The sequence below is a fragment of the Mandrillus leucophaeus genome, unplaced genomic scaffold, assembly GCF_000951045.1.
Source record: "Mandrillus leucophaeus isolate KB7577 unplaced genomic scaffold, Mleu.le_1.0 Scaffold65, whole genome shotgun sequence".
NCBI lineage: Eukaryota > Metazoa > Chordata > Mammalia > Primates > Cercopithecidae > Mandrillus > Mandrillus leucophaeus.
The window spans coordinates 6325841-6341030 of NW_012107030.1; the positions used below are offsets into that span (position 1 = coordinate 6325841).

The window sequence follows — 15190 nt, forward strand, 5'->3', positions numbered from 1 at the left end:
GCCCTGTGGGTGTGTTGAGGGCGCTATAGGGTTTGCAGACATGCCCTGTGAGGGTCAAGGCACCAATGTGAGCATGGGCACTAAGTGGGAGCACTGTGGGGGTGGCGCCGGGCACTGCAGCTCTGAGCTCTGTTCCCAGATGAGGGCTTTGAGGGCAGATACCCACCTGTCACCCATGCTCACCCCCATCCCCCACCAGAAGGCCCCAGGCCCGGGAGGAGGAGAGGGAAGAAGACATCAGTGAGGACCGTTGCTGAGTTGTCCCTGACACAAGCTTGTTCCCAACTTTTCTTTGGACCCCACACCCAAGGCCCGTCCCTGCACTTCCCAAGGCACCAGGCCAGGCTCACCCAGAGCCCATGTGTATTCCTGCTTAGATGGTCTCAGGCTGCCTCCTCCAGGCCTCCCCTCTTCCTCTTGAGAGAAGCAACTCTGCCCCAGAGGCCCCCCATCTGTATTTCAATCCCAAGATTTAGGAATCTGGGAACCTCAGCCACAAAGCAGTGGCAAAAGACTCCCTTGTCACCAGGCTGCTGCCCTAGCCCGCCAGGAGCGGCGTGCTCACGCCTTAGATCTGATTTACCCAGAATGAATGGAAAGAGCTTCCCTTTAAGATCTGAGGGCTTGACTCGCCCCTTTCTACCAACGCTCGGCCTCCTCAAGGCTCACCGAGGCTAGCCTTATTGCTGACTAAATCGAATGCATTCACATTTTGAATACTCAGAGGTTTATTTAAATTTTAATCTTCGTTGTTTTCACTGGAAAGAAGAGGAAAGACTAAGTTTATATCTTACATGCTGATTCTTCACGTTGTTCACAAACACAAATTCATGACCAATAGCTAATTCTAGAATAGCTGTTTTTAACTTTTTGTGAGTATAACACATTTCAGGGGGAACATCTGTTTTTGAAAGATTGCCTTCCCTAGGAGGTTTTGGTTTCCTTTCCCTGAATGGATCACATCTGCCCCCACACTGCTCTGTGTTCCTGTCCTGTGGCTTCTGGAATTTGCTGTCTCTGTGTGCTCAGAGGGTCTTCCTGGTGTTTGAAATCCTCAAATTGTCAGGCACCGCCCCTCCGAAGGGCAGTGAGGCAGTGGGTTTGGTGACAGCCTCACTTTACAATGAGAACATCTCTCCCAGGAGACGAGTGCTGTCTGGGGAGAGCCTGGCAGAGCACTTAACCAGGAGTACCTGAGATGCCTCGATGCTCCTCCGTGACTGAAGGCCAGTGGGTGCCACGGGGAGACGTGGAGCTGGTGCCCGGCCCCAGTATCGCAGGGTTTGCTGTCAGCATGATTTTACTCGTGAAGGATTGAATGGGATCGATAAAGGATACATTTTTCACAATCTGAGGCTTAATTTGCCTGAAAACTTGGCTAATTTTTGAGAGCTCAGTACATGTCGTATTAGCCTCGCTTGGCTGTATTTTATGAATGCCATTTTTTAAACCATCTAGATGGCTTTGGAAAACCAAATGCCAGCCGGGTGCAGTGGCTCACACCTGTAATCCCAGCACTTTGGGAAGCCGAAGTGGGCAGATCACGAGGTCAGGAGATCGAGACCATCCTGGCTAAAATGGTGAAACCCCATCTGTACTAAAAATGCAAAAAATTAGCCAGGCGTGGTGGCGGGCGCCTGTAGTCCCAGCTACTCGAGAGACTGAGGCAGGAGAATGGCGTGACCCCGGGAGGCGGAGTCTGCAGTGAGCCGAGATCGTGCCACTGCACTCCATCCAGCCTGGGTGACAGAGCAAGACTCTGTCTCAAAAAAAGAGAAAAGAAAAAAAGAAAACCAAATGCCCATTACAAAGTGTGCAGCAGGCTCATCTGGAGCCCGTGCTGGGAGCAGGAGAGAGGCCCCGAGTTTGGGGAGCTCTCCCAGGCCCACAGGAACTCTTTAATCAAGGGATGCCTCCCTCTCCACTCTAAACCAGGCCCTGATTTAGAAGAACTTGGAGCTGGCCTGGTGTTTGCAATTCAAATCCCCAGAGAAGCTGTTTTGTAAACACTGTGTTCTTGGCTGAAAGAGGCCAGAGGTCAAGGGTGCTTTACTGGATAACCAGCAGCAGAGGGGTTTTTAGGACAATTCCAAATCAGCAGCACCAGCTTAGGGACTGAACAATCCAAAAATTGGGAGGGGGCAGCAGAGCCACGGACAGCGAAGCCTTCCCCTGTAACATCGGGGGCTGCCCTCCATCGCTCAGTTATCATTTGCTGAGTACTGGGTCTCCCACTTGGCGTGTAGCCTTCATTATCACCTACTGTGTGCTGGCTGATGATACATTGGAGACTCAGTCCTTGTTCTGCCCACAAGGAATTTAAGCCAACTATTAATATCCCCATTTTATGGACGAGGAAACTGAAGCCCAGAGGGTCGATTTGCCCAAACTCCCACCTTGGCGGTGCCTTGCCGCCCCCCAGGTGCCCTTTCACAGCACCCTTCTCACCTTGAAACATTCCATTATTCTGCTCTTTCCACCTTCCCTGTAAATTGTTAAATCTCAAAGGCACAAGGGCCTTTCAGACTGCAAGAAAAGAATTGTGGGAACTGCAAGCCCCTTAACCTCTCCTGACCTGATTTCCTTCTCCGAACATAGGGACAATGATTTGTGCCCTGTCACAGCCACACAGGCGTCCCCGCCACTCAGCACCCCAAGCCACAGCAGGAACGGAAGTTGTCCCTGTGTTCATGGAAAAGGCAGCACAGGGGTTTGCCAGGCCCAGATGCGCCACCTTGTGGCTGCAATGCATATTGGCTTCAGCTGGGTCAGGATATGGCCCCCAGTCCATTTATCCAGGGTCCATGTTAGGAAAACATACCCCAAATTCCTTGTATCAGACAAAATTCCTTGATGCGGAATTGTTTAACTGAATGCACTGCAGGCTGTTTGGCAGATAGCTTCCTCCCTGGGGCAGCAAAGCTGGGAAACTAGGCGATTTCATTAACCCATTCTCCAAAAAATGTGACCAGGGTAGGGTCACATTTGTCCACATTCTCGTCCCTCAGTTTTTTTCACGTGGAAAATGAGGATAATAATTCCACCTAATTCCAAGGGTGGTTGTGAGAATCTCATCAGGGCAGGCTTTTCAGCTGGGCACAGGCTAAGCCGAGGAATAGAGGAAGGCTGGTGGAAATTGCTTTCTCTGGGAAGAACTGGCTTTGTGATTCCTGACGTCGTATTGACTTATTTTGGTCAAATGTCACTAATGTTCCATCCCTAAATCTCCTCATGCTATTGCCTCCACTGACTGCAGATGACTCTCTGCTTTTTCATGCTTTCTCACCCGTCGTCATTTTCTTTCTGTCGGCCACTAGCTAAGGAACACATACGGCGTAATCGGCAGAGTCGGACCTTTTTGGTGGAGAATGTCATAGGAGAAATCTGGTCCGAGCTGGAGGAAGGTAGCGTCCTTCAATGTCCTTTGCTCTTGCTGGATTTTCCTGTGCTGCTTGCGAAAAGCCATTCCCATTTGTCCCTTTTGCACTTTTGGAAAATGTTCAAACTCAGTGGGTTTTAAAGACCACTCACGCAGGGAGAGCTCTTTTGGGAGCTGTTATTTTGCATGTTGTAAAACCAAGTAGGGATTGGAACTGATCAGTTCCAGAGTAAGTCTTATGTGAAACGCAGATGATTTTAGGGCACTCACTGTTCACGTGGCAGGAAACTGCCCACTAAGTATGTGCCAGGTATGCAGCAATGTGTGAATCTTAGATTCACTCACCTGGGTTCTCCATCATCCATGCCTAAATGTCCTCCTGGGCAGATTGCATTCTCTTTAGTCATGGTTAACTCCTGGAGCTGCTAATTAGCAAAACCATTGTGCTAATGAGAAGTATTGAGGGCACTTCGCTGGGTCTACCTAGTTACCACCCACCAGCTTGTTTCAGATGGGGTTGGCAAACTGTGTAAAAGATGGCTGTTTTTGTGCCAGGTGACAAGTATGTGGTTGTGGACAGTGGCGGTGGCACCGTAGACCTGACAGTCCATCAGATCCGGCTACCGGAGGGACACCTTAAGGAACTGTATAAAGCAACAGGTGAGCCCCTGCAGAGCTGATTTTCTTATACCTGAGCCATTGCCAGGCAGTTCTGTTTTCACTTGTTTCAGATAACTCTGTTTTATTCTCTTGAATGCCACTAACATGTGGGATCGTAGGCGGTGGAGGATACTAATGTCTGCTTGAAATTGGAAAGCAAAATGCAATTAAACATTCTTTAAAACACAAACCACCACAACTTGGGTTTTGGCTTAAAGTGAGCCTGTTTCAGATCCTGGCCAAGGGCGTTGGTTTCTGAAAATTCTGAAAGGATGAGATGGTAACTTGATGTTGCCCATGACCGTGCTAAGGTGAACTTTCTAGGGAGGCCTCACCTTGTCTTGGATCAAGATTGCCAAACCACTGGCCAGGTGTGGTGGCTCACGCCTGTAATCCCAGCACTTTGGGAGGCCAAGTGGGCAGATCACTTGAGGTCAGGAGTTAGAGGCCAGCATGGCCAACGTGATGAACTAAAAATACAAAAATTAGCTGGGCATGGTGGTGCATACCTGTAGCCCCAGCTACTCAGGTGGTTGAGGCAGGAGAATTGCTTGGACCCAGGAGGCAGAGGTTGCAGTGAGCAGAGATTACACCACTGCACTCCAACTTGGGTGACAGAGCGAGACTCTCAAAAAAAGATTGCCAAACCAAAGAACATGCTGTTTCCCTTTTGGGAGGCTGGAGGGGAAAGGATAATGAGTAATTAGAGGATCACACAGGGACAAGACCAGGCCTGCTGATTTTCCTTCCCCAACCCTTGGATGTCAGGTTGGAATACCATGATGATCTTAGTTAGATAAAAGTATTGATTTTTTAAAAAAATGTAATTGATTTAAAATAGATTGTTGGCTGGGAGTGGTGGCTCATGCCTGCAATCCCAGAACTTTCAGAGGACAAGGCAGGTGGATCACCTGAGGTCAGGAGTTTGAGACCAGCCTGACCAATATGGCAAAATCCCGTCTCTACTAAAAATACAAAAATTAGCCAGGCATGGTGGTGTGTGCCTGTATCCCAGCTACTCAGGAGGCTGAAGCAGGAGAATCGGTTCAACCCAGGAGACGGAGGTTGCTGTGAGCCAAGATTGTGCCACTGCACTCCAGCCTGGGCAACAAGGGCGAAAACTCTGTCTCAAAAAGAACAAAAAACAAAAGGAAAAACAAAAATAAAATAATAAAATAAAAGATTGCTGACAAGAGATTTCTGTAGGGAAAAGTTTTTTTTTTGCATGGAAAGCGAAGCAGCGCAGGGTTCTGAAGTGTAAGTAAACACTTATAGCTGCAGTCCCATTGCTAAGCGGGTCAGAGATGAACAGGTGGGCCTGTTTCTCAGAGTCTGCATTGGGTTTCCAGTGGTTTTTAACACCACAGCCTCCCTTTCTGTTCTCAACTCAGGCGGACCCTATGGATCCTTAGGAGTAGATTATGAATTCGAAAAACTTCTGTATAAAATATTTGGAGAGGATTTTATTGAACAATTCAAAATCAAACGCCCTGCAGCGTGGGTTGACTTAATGATTGCGTTTGAGTCTCGCAAAAGGGCAGCCGCCCCAGACAGAACTAACCCGCTGAACATCACCCTGCCCTTCTCCTTCATTGACTACTACAAGAAGTTCCGCGGGCACAGTGTGGAGCACGCCTTGCGGAAAAGCAAGTGAGTTGGGCTCATCGCCTCGGGCTCTGGACATTCTAGTGGGTGGATTGTGCTGATGGGAGAGAGGAAGGAAGTGTGGACTTCGGGTTCCAGTCCTACACACCGGCTCTGTGACCTTGGGCAAGGGATTCAACTTCTCTTCCCTCAGTTTTTTTTTTTTTTCCTTGTGGAAAATAGGGATAATAATAATTCCATGTAATTCCAAGGGTGGTTGTGAGAATGCAATGAATTCATACATGTTGGGTGCTTGGAACAATGCCTGGGACCTGGCAAGTATTATCTATGTGTTTGCTAAAAACAGAGAAACTATGAAAGCAGCGAAGTTTAGTTTTGGCCCCTGCTGTATCCCCAGTGTCTAGCAGAGAGTCTGGTATGCAGTAGGTGCTCAGTAGATATTTGTGAAATTAATCCAGTGGGAGTCTAGGTTTCTTGCCACTCTGAGTCCCTTGACTGATTTTGTGTCTCAGCTGGTTGCAAAATGAATATATTTAGAAGATGGTTTAAAGCTGAATTTTAAAAAATAGATAAAAATAATAGATTTCTAATATTCTTAAATATTTTAAATATATATATACTATCCATCATGAAATGATGACTACAGACAGATTTACCTATCACATTTCATAATTACCTTTTTCTAATAAACCTTTTGTAAGGGAACATGTCAGACATTTACCCTGTAAAATACCCCATTGTCCAGCTTCAACAACTGTCAGTTCCTGGCTAGTCTCAATCCAATTATTTTAAAGCAGATCTTAGAGAGATTATCATTTCATCTATGTCAGTATGTACCTCTAAAGGAGACAAGTTTTAAATCACAACCACAATACCATGATAACACTTAATAGTAATTCCTCAATATTATCAAATATCTAGTTAACATTAACATTTTTCTGTTTGTCTCATTTTTTTTTTTTTTTTTCTCTGTATCAACATCCAAATGAGGGCTGTACATAGCAGCTATCTGATACGCCCCTCGAGTCCCACTAACATAGGTTCCCCTCCTGGTTTTTCCTTCACAATTTATTAGATGGCAAAACTAGTAGTTTGTCCTTAGATTGGAGTTTCCTATAATCTTAGGTTTGCTTATCTCATGTCCATGGTATTACATAGCAGTTCCATCTGTGGCTTTTTTTTTTTTTTTTTCCTTTTTGCAAGTTGGCAGATTGACTTAGAGGTTTAATCAGATTCAAGTTTGAATCTTTGGCATATCTGCCTGATGGGTGGTGGTTCCTCCTATTGCCTCCCATCAGGGGACACGAAGTGTCTGCCCATCTCTCCTTTTGTGATGTTAGCAGCCATTGATGACTATTGTTTGGTTCACTAATGCATTGGGGCGGCCACGTGGCCACCATCTTGGTCCATCACTCCTTCTCATTTATTTTGCTAGAATACTCCCAGAGAGAGAAACTTGGCTCCTCAGTGGTTTGGTTGCCCTGAACTACAGCTCACTTAGGGAAGACAGGATAAATGGGTTGCTTTTCAACCTCCATTTATGAGTTAAAAAAAAAAAAAAAGAATCAATTTCCTAGTATCCACCAAACTGTCCAATGAATTTTTCCTCCTGTGAGGGTATGAGGGGAGTATCATTAAGAATTTAAGGATTTAAGCATATTTGATGTATTTTAAACCATGACAGTTCCATCCTTATTGACATCCAAGCTGTCCTATCTCAGCCAGTAGGAGCCTCCTCACGTTGGCTCTGAGTCCCTTTGACACGACATTTGTGGTGGTCGACAGTGTCTTTGCCTTCTTGTATGTGAAGACACTCTTGGCTCATCTTGTACATTCCCTACCCCAGGCCTGGAATCGCCCAAGCCCTAGTTCCTTTTAGTGGAAACCAAAGCAGATTTCATGTCAGGTCTTCTTGCCCTTGGAGCAGGGCCAGTCTGGACCCTCTTCCTGGGCTGATGTTCTCTGCCCTGTTGGTCCCCCACAGAGGGCACTTGTTCTCTGTGTGGAACCCCAAGACCTACCTGCACAGTTCTGGGGCCTGTCAACCCTCCCACTAAGGAAACGGGCTACAGCCAGCCATGGGGTCATTCCATACCATACCACATTGTCCTTTGGCCTGTGCCACGGAAAGGATTCCTTTCCAACACGTTCTAGATTCCCATCCAGCATCTAGAACGTGTGGCTGGGAAGCTGCTGGTGTGTGCTTTGCGTCAGGGACAGAGGCGCCATTTGCTTGGCCTCGGAGAACAGGCGGGGCATGCCCTGTGGGTTTGGGAATACACAGTCCCTGGCATTTGCTTAGTGCCAGAAAGTTTCCAGAGCGCTTTCACAGACATGGCATTTAACTTCATCTTTACAACAACCCCTGTGAAGGAGGTAAGGCAAGTGCAGTTATCCTGGACTTCCAGACATGGAGACAGGGCTTGGAGAAAATGGAGTCTGATCTGCCCAAAGTCCCAGAGCCCCACAGTGGTGATGGCCAGGCTAGAGCCCCACAATCCTGGATTCCTGTCCAAGGCTCTCTCTGCTCCACACTGCTGCTGCTGGACAGAGACCGTGAGGGCCAGCTAGTATAATTAGGCTTACTCTGTCACCTGACAGGTGCCTGGAGGGCTGAGGACATGCACCTGAGCACACACATTTGTAGCCGTAAGTAGCAGTACAATAAACTGTCCAGGGAGCCTTTAACGTGCTTGAATCCAAATACTGTTGGATTCAAAGTGTGATACTGCAAAAGAGACAGTGAGCCCTTTATCTCCTTGTCTTTTGCACTAGACTTTGGCCTCCGCTATCGCAGGGGAAGGTTGGTCACAGCCAAACTTAAGATACAGAGAAGAGATTACATCTTAGCTTTTGAGCTTCTAAGGGTCCAAGTCCTGGCAGTTTAGGGTTTCCAAAGGTGCTTTTGATTTTCAACCCCCTTTCTGCCTGCTAAGTGTGACAGATGTTCTGCCAGGGCATGTGTCTATGCAGATAAGCCTGGGTATCACGTAGACCCTTACTGCCTGCTCTTCTCCATGCTACGCTCCTGCAGTGTGGATTTTGTGAAGTGGTCCTCGCAGGGGATGCTGCGGATGAGTCCAGATGCCATGAATGCCCTTTTTAAGCCGACCATCGACAGCATCATTGAGCATCTCCGTAAGTATCAGCCAGGGCTCGGCCACTCGGTGAGGCAGAACCGAGAAAGGGGACGGGCTTTTCCAGCATCACCAGCTGGTGCCTGTGGAGTCAGGTTGGCCTGGATCTGGGAGCCACAGGCAAGGGCCCCGCAGGACTGGGCAGGGCTTCGCCATGTATGTGAGAGGTTGCTGGGCATAGACTCTGGATCCCTCTCCTTATACTGCAAAGCTGCTGAGACCTTGTCTCACCCAGGCTTTCCGTTTGGCCTCAAAAGTCAGAGAGCTGGTAATGACAAAGAGGAAGAATTAAATAAACAAACAAAACTTTAAAACAACAAAAAGATCAGGGGGCTGGAAGCTCTGAGGCAATGTTACCTGAGAGTGGCAGGCCCTAGGAAATGCATATTCTTTGCTTTACTGGGACATGTTAGACATCCTTACCCTGCTAGGGAAGAAGGAACTGTTGTGTGAACCAAAGGAAGTTCTGCAAGATGGCAAATGGAATCTGGTCATGTCATTATCCTGCTGCATTGGTGGCAGTACCCACGGACACATAGCAGACTCACCGGGGACTTTTTCAGTATCCCATCCCTCACCTACCAAACCAGACTCTCTAGGAGTGGGATGTGATTTTTATGAAAATCAGAGAATTCTATTTATAACAGCCTGCCTTGACTTACCCAACAGAACCACAGTTTGGAGAGCTTTAGGAGTATTCATTTATGCAAACCAAATTCTACTTAAAATTATCACCATGTATCTGTTAAAATGCATTTCTACTTAGCAGCAGCTCTGGCTTTTATTCCGTAACATGTTGGTGTGCAAACTCCCTTTCTTTAAAAGACCAGTTCTGCAAAGATTCTGTTCAAGGAGCTCAGAGTAAGCCTGCCCTCCCATTGGCCCAAGTGGTCTTGTCCATTCCCCACAGATGCAGGCAGCCTAGTTCCCCCTTCCTTGCTGGCTTTTGGTGACAGGACATTCTCCCTGCCTCTTCCCTTCCAGGGGACCTGTTTCAGAAGCCCGAGGTGTCCACCGTCAAGTTCCTCTTTCTGGTGGGCGGCTTTGCCGAGGCGCCCCTCCTGCAGCAGGCAGTGCAGGCTGCCTTCGGGGACCAGTGCCGGATCATCATTCCCCAGGACGTGGGCCTTACCATCCTCAAGGGCGCCGTCCTCTTTGGTCTGGACCCTGCGGTCATCAAGGTTCGCCGGTCGCCGCTCACCTATGGGGTGGGCGTGTTGAACCGCTACGTGGAGGGCAAGCACCCGCCTGAGAAGCTGCTGGTGAAGGATGGCACTCGGTGGTGCACCGACGTCTTCGACAAGTTCATCTCTGCCGACCAGTCTGTGGCCCTGGGTGAGCTGGTCAAGCGTAGCTATACCCCGGCCAAGCCCTCCCAGCTGGTCATTGTCATCAACATCTACAGCTCTGAGCATGACAACGTCAGCTTCATCACTGATCCCGGGGTGAAGAAGTGTGGCACACTTCGCCTGGATCTCACGGGGACCAGTGGCACCGCAGTGCCCGCCCGGAGGGAGATCCAGACCCTTATGCAGTTTGGGGACACCGAGATCAAAGCCACAGCCATTGATATAGCCACTTCGAAGAGTGTCAAAGTTGGGATCGACTTCTTAAATTACTAACCCTCCCGCCCCGCTGCCTGCCCCCTGGGACTCAACTTATCTGCATCTGCTGACCTCAGCCTTGACTGTTCTTTCCCTAACCTTGACCCTCGCCATTGCCCATGTGAATTTCAGCAGGGAAGATGAGAACAATCAGGGCTGGAAATAATGAGTGACTTTTGAGGGCACACTGGAGTCAGAAAAACAGAAATTAAGATTAAGGTTTAGGCATAGAAAATTAAAGGATCCTGGAGGAGCAGCTAGTTTCATAGGTACAAAAGTGGTGAAACGGCCACGGAGAAGGGAATCAGTACATTGCTGCAGCAGTGGTTGCGCTGCTTTGAACAGATCTCCGTTAAGTAGAATTTAGGATGCCCTATTGCTGTCTTTCTAGATTTAAAATGAGATCTTTGAACCAGGAGGAGATCTTCATCTGAGACTTTTTAAATTTTTTGGATGGCAGTCAATATAAAATGCCACCCATCTGCAGTTAATTTCTTTTCATCATCATGTGATTAAAAGTGGTGAATCAGTGGGAACTGGGAATGTTTTTAGCTGGTGGTAGAAGGCTGCCTACACTGGGCACTGTTTTAGGTTCTCATATAATTTAAATAGCAAGGAGGTTCGGGGAAGAATAACCGTAGCCTTGGGTAATCCACCAGGGCTTTTGCGAGTAGGAGAGCTGATACCTCACGTTCTTAGCAGGTGAAAACTTGCCATGATGGAAATAGATAGTAAAGAGTTACTGACGTATCCCAAATTCTATGCTGATATAAATTCCCAGCATGCCCAGCCCTGATTTCTGAGTTCATAAGTAATTCTAGTGAAACTTAGTAGGAATTCTGGGTAAGAAAATGAGGTTGCCATTGGTCTTGTTTGCATCACCAAGCCCAGGCATCCAGAAGAGCCCTTCACCTTGAAATGCAGACAGATTTTAAATTAACCCCCGCCTTCCCACTCGCCTTCATCTCCCTAAGAGTTCTGGCCATTTAGTCCCACATTTTGAAAGGAATACATGGGTGAAATCTGGGAAGAGAATCTGTGCTATGCAATGTTTCATTAAAATCTTCAGTTTTTCAAGTCTCTCTCAAAATAATTTGTAGATCTATACTTGATGGATTAAGTCAGTTTTGTGTTTTTTTCACAGCAGGCCTGTGGCTTGCCTGCATCAGAATTGCCTGGGTGCGTGTTCAAAACAGGTTCCTGGATCTGGGCCCTTTTTAACTGAGGCCAACTGCACCAGAATCTGCATTTGTAGTGTAGACTGCATCATGGTTCAACTGAAATTCTAGAAATACTAACTTGAGATTTCATTAAAGTTCACACACAGACCACAGCCCGCACTCTGCAGGTGTTCCCTTTGGGCTCCCTTAGGAAGAGTGCTTACAGGTGAAGGTGACCCCATACCTTGCCCTCTTGGTCAATGGAATTGGGGCTTCACCTGGCTTGGAGACGAGATGGCACTTTTAACCCTCACAGGAAGGGCCAGGGGAGGGAAAAAATTGCAAGAAAGGGACACCAAGAACAGAGCTGACTGAGGAACCAACTGGAGGGTCTTCACTCTGTCCTTCCCCACTGTACAAAACCAGTTTTCTGCAATATTCAGGAGCCAAATGAGGAAAAAGAATCAAGAATCTGACTCACAGCCCATCTGATCTGTTCAAAGCTGTTTTTTCCACCTGCTGAAATTCATTAAATCACTGGAGGCATGCATAATGAATGGAGAATGAGCGAACTTCCAATGCAACTTGGATTCACAAACCCATTATCATAGCCAATATGCAGATTTTAAAAGCATTTCACATTTCATTTGACCATGTCTTCTTTTTCACATTGCCTGCTGCAGAACTCCCTACTAGAATGTGAAACACGAACAAACCACAGAACTAGAGAGTGCTGGTTAGTCACATAACTTAGTAGCGGGATTGTGTATCCAGGCACAAAGGTGTCTTTGCTAGTGTTCTCTTGCTCCCTGCCCTGCTTCAAACGCTAAATGGTATGGGTCTTTATTTGTTGCCAGCCATATTCTACAAATAAGACTTTTCAATGTAGCTATGAGTAATATAATTTTATGTACATATAATGTTAGAATATTGTACAGAATCTTTGTTTCTACGATGCGCTTTTCTTGTTTCAAAAAGGAAAATGATCCTTGATTTTTGTTGATGATACTTTTGTTACTGTCCTTAATTTTCCACAGTTTGATTTCTTAATTGTGCTCACTAAGCATCAGTTTGTGCTGATGCCAAGCTATGGACTATGTACGCAAGACTGAGCAATAGACAGAGGTGCCTAGGGTCAGAACACCCTGAACACACATGGACCGCCTGGATCAGGAGCCTCATCAGACCCTTCTCCATGCACATCCTTCCCAAAGAGTCACAGATTCTATTGAAAGGAGCAGATTTCTATCAATTCTCCTGTGCAGACTTTAAGAGCTGAATGTTCTTGGTCTGGAAGCAATGTGACTGCGCAGAACAACCTAAGAAACACTTGCGTCCTCAGGGGTCGTTGACCTCTCCTTCCAGGACAGAGCAGTCACTCTGAGGGCAAAGCGTGGTCCACTGTGTGTGACGTTTTCAGGATGCTAGGGTCAAAGAAAGAAACCAAGTGGTACATAAGCCCAGCTTTTCTGCTTGGCTAAGTGTAAGTGTGAGTAACATGGCCAAGCCCCTCTTTTTTGGGCTAATGTAAAGCTTTTCCCGCCTTGCATTAACGCTATCTCCCTGTGTACTGTTTCTCTTAAATGAGCAGATAGAAATCTGCAGTGTTGGCAGACAGGTGATGGAGAGGATGATAATTTTATCTTTTGGCCACAGAGTTGCAGCCCCAGTTGTCAAAGTCCTTAAACAAAACCCCCAAATCCATCCCTCCTTCCCTACCCCCACTGGAATATTCTAGAATAAGAGCACTGGATAAGTACACTTGAACACATTTTTCTAATCTTAGAAAGCATCTACAAGGCCTGTTGTCTTGACCCATTACTCAATTGTCCCCGACATATTATCTGATATTCACCTTTCTAGGAAGCAGAATCATCAAAGCTTTCCCTTGTAACGGCCCTTTCCGAACACAGCAGGCATGAATAAATGCTGAATAACAGACAGGTTACAGACAGGAGGGGAAACAGGAGGAACCATACAACTGTTTGCAAAATGATGGCTGAGTCCAGATTATAGAGGCTGCCTTACCCTTAGAATGTTATTTAGACCAAGTTTAGCTTTTAGAGTCCAGGTCTGGTTAATTGCCAGGGTAGCAAAGAATCGCATGCACCAATGTAAACAGGAGTCAAAACGCATTATTAGTCAAAGATCGAATTTCACATTGTAGAAATGTATAGCTGTGATTAAGCTGCATATGTATGCTGGGAAATGGCTTAAGTGGATGGCTAGTATAAAAGTTGTTGGCCATAACGTCACACCTCTCATCTGCTTGAAATACGGACCACTATTCTAAAATATCAGCTACTGGGGTCTCATTCACTACAAGATAAATTCAAACTTCACAGAACTTTGCAGCAGTTCGCCACCAGACAGGATTGTGTCTGCAAACTCTTGTCTTCACAGATGCCTAATAAAGCAAAACTCTGAATCTCATGTGGCCCAGATTGTTTTTCCCCCATCCTGGGTTTGTAAACCGCATGACGGACACATCGGTACTGACCTCCTTCTCTACCCCATCTCAGGTGGTGGAGGTGCTATACGTTTTATTAAGTTATTCTAACAAGACTAGGTCCTCTGTTTGCTGGGAACCAAGGCCCCATCGATATGCACAGAGCCCCTTTTCTCTAGAAGAAAGTGATCTAGCCAGAAGGAGGGCAGGTAAGCAGAGTGACCACTGCCAATGCCACTGCACCCCAGTGAAAGCCACTAAAACATGCAGAAGGCCTGGTCGGGCTCTTGCCCCTGGGCATCCCAGCCTTCACGTGAAACTGGCTGTGTCCAGAGGCTACACCTGAGTCACCCTCCAGCGTTGGCTCTGAAAGCTTCCTGATGGCCCGAGGTATTTCTAAATGGGGTGATAAAAGCGAGGTATAAATGGTGGTAGGCTCCACCAGCCTTCATTTGCAGTTCAATTTTTAGACAGGTAGAGGCAGGGAAGGCCGGGAGGTGCCGCAAACAAGCGTGTCCTGGAAGTAGCGCAGCTTCAACGTCCTCTTCTGTAAAGGGAGCAGCCAGCGCGTGCCCGCTCCCACAAAATCTGGTTTGTAGGGCGGACATCTTGGTGGGTTTCAATCCAATGAGAGGAAGTCTGGGTGCCCCACCAAGGGTGATTAGAAAGAAGGATGACTCACCTTCCCCAGATGCACAGCCACTCTTCTCTGCCTTCACCTGTCCCGGCCACCTGAAAATCTGCTTCTCGTAACAGGAGACAGTGAGGGAGGGGCTGCCAGGCCCAGGAAGCTCCTGTATTGGAGGCGCCAGGGCCTCCAGGCCTCGCCTCCTCCCACCCACTGCCGGCCCCGCCCCCTGTTCCCGCCCACCCGCTTCCCTCGCCAGACCAGCAGGCCCAGCCGCCGCCGTGTCTACACCCGCAAAAACGCCCGCTTTGACCTCGAGCCCTCTGCATACCCTGTCCCTGGCTGGGGCAGCCAAGGCGCGGAGGACAGCTTCGAGGCCAGACGTTTGCTGCGCAGATGCCCGACTTTACACCGGCGGGGCGGGCTGTGCCGGGCGCTGGGGGAAGCGCCCCAGATTCACTCAGTTCACCCACCTTCCAGGTGGGACCCCGGGAAGAGTGGGGGAGGGGCAGGCTGGCAGCGGTGGGGCCTTTGTGCTCCACGGAGTGAGCGCACAAAGGCCTGGTGG

At 47.8% G+C, this 15190-nt stretch overlaps 1 protein-coding gene and 1 long non-coding RNA gene across 3 annotated transcripts in view; one reads left to right on the forward strand and one right to left on the reverse strand.

The window, feature by feature from the left end:
* Nucleotides 1-13978, forward strand: part of HSPA12A (heat shock 70kDa protein 12A) — a 194121-nt gene extending 180143 nt beyond the window's left edge. For both annotated transcript variants that reach the window (XM_012001119.1, XM_012001118.1), the window contains 5 exons: nucleotides 3318-3404; nucleotides 3935-4039; nucleotides 5431-5689; nucleotides 8679-8782; nucleotides 9766-13978. In XM_012001119.1, coding sequence (XP_011856509.1) covers nucleotides 3318-3404; nucleotides 3935-4039; nucleotides 5431-5689; nucleotides 8679-8782; nucleotides 9766-10403 — 1193 coding nt within the window. In that variant the 3' untranslated portion in view covers nucleotides 10404-13978. The remainder of the gene's footprint in view (nucleotides 1-3317; nucleotides 3405-3934; nucleotides 4040-5430; nucleotides 5690-8678; nucleotides 8783-9765) is intronic.
* LOC105554580 lies at nucleotides 12432-15060 on the reverse strand. The gene is made up of 3 exons (XR_001008350.1): nucleotides 14866-15060; nucleotides 14677-14737; nucleotides 12432-12969 (listed from the first exon to the last, which is right to left on the reverse strand). It is a non-coding gene; the product is annotated as an uncharacterized LOC105554580 (long non-coding RNA).
* Nucleotides 15061-15190: the final 130 nt, after the last annotated feature.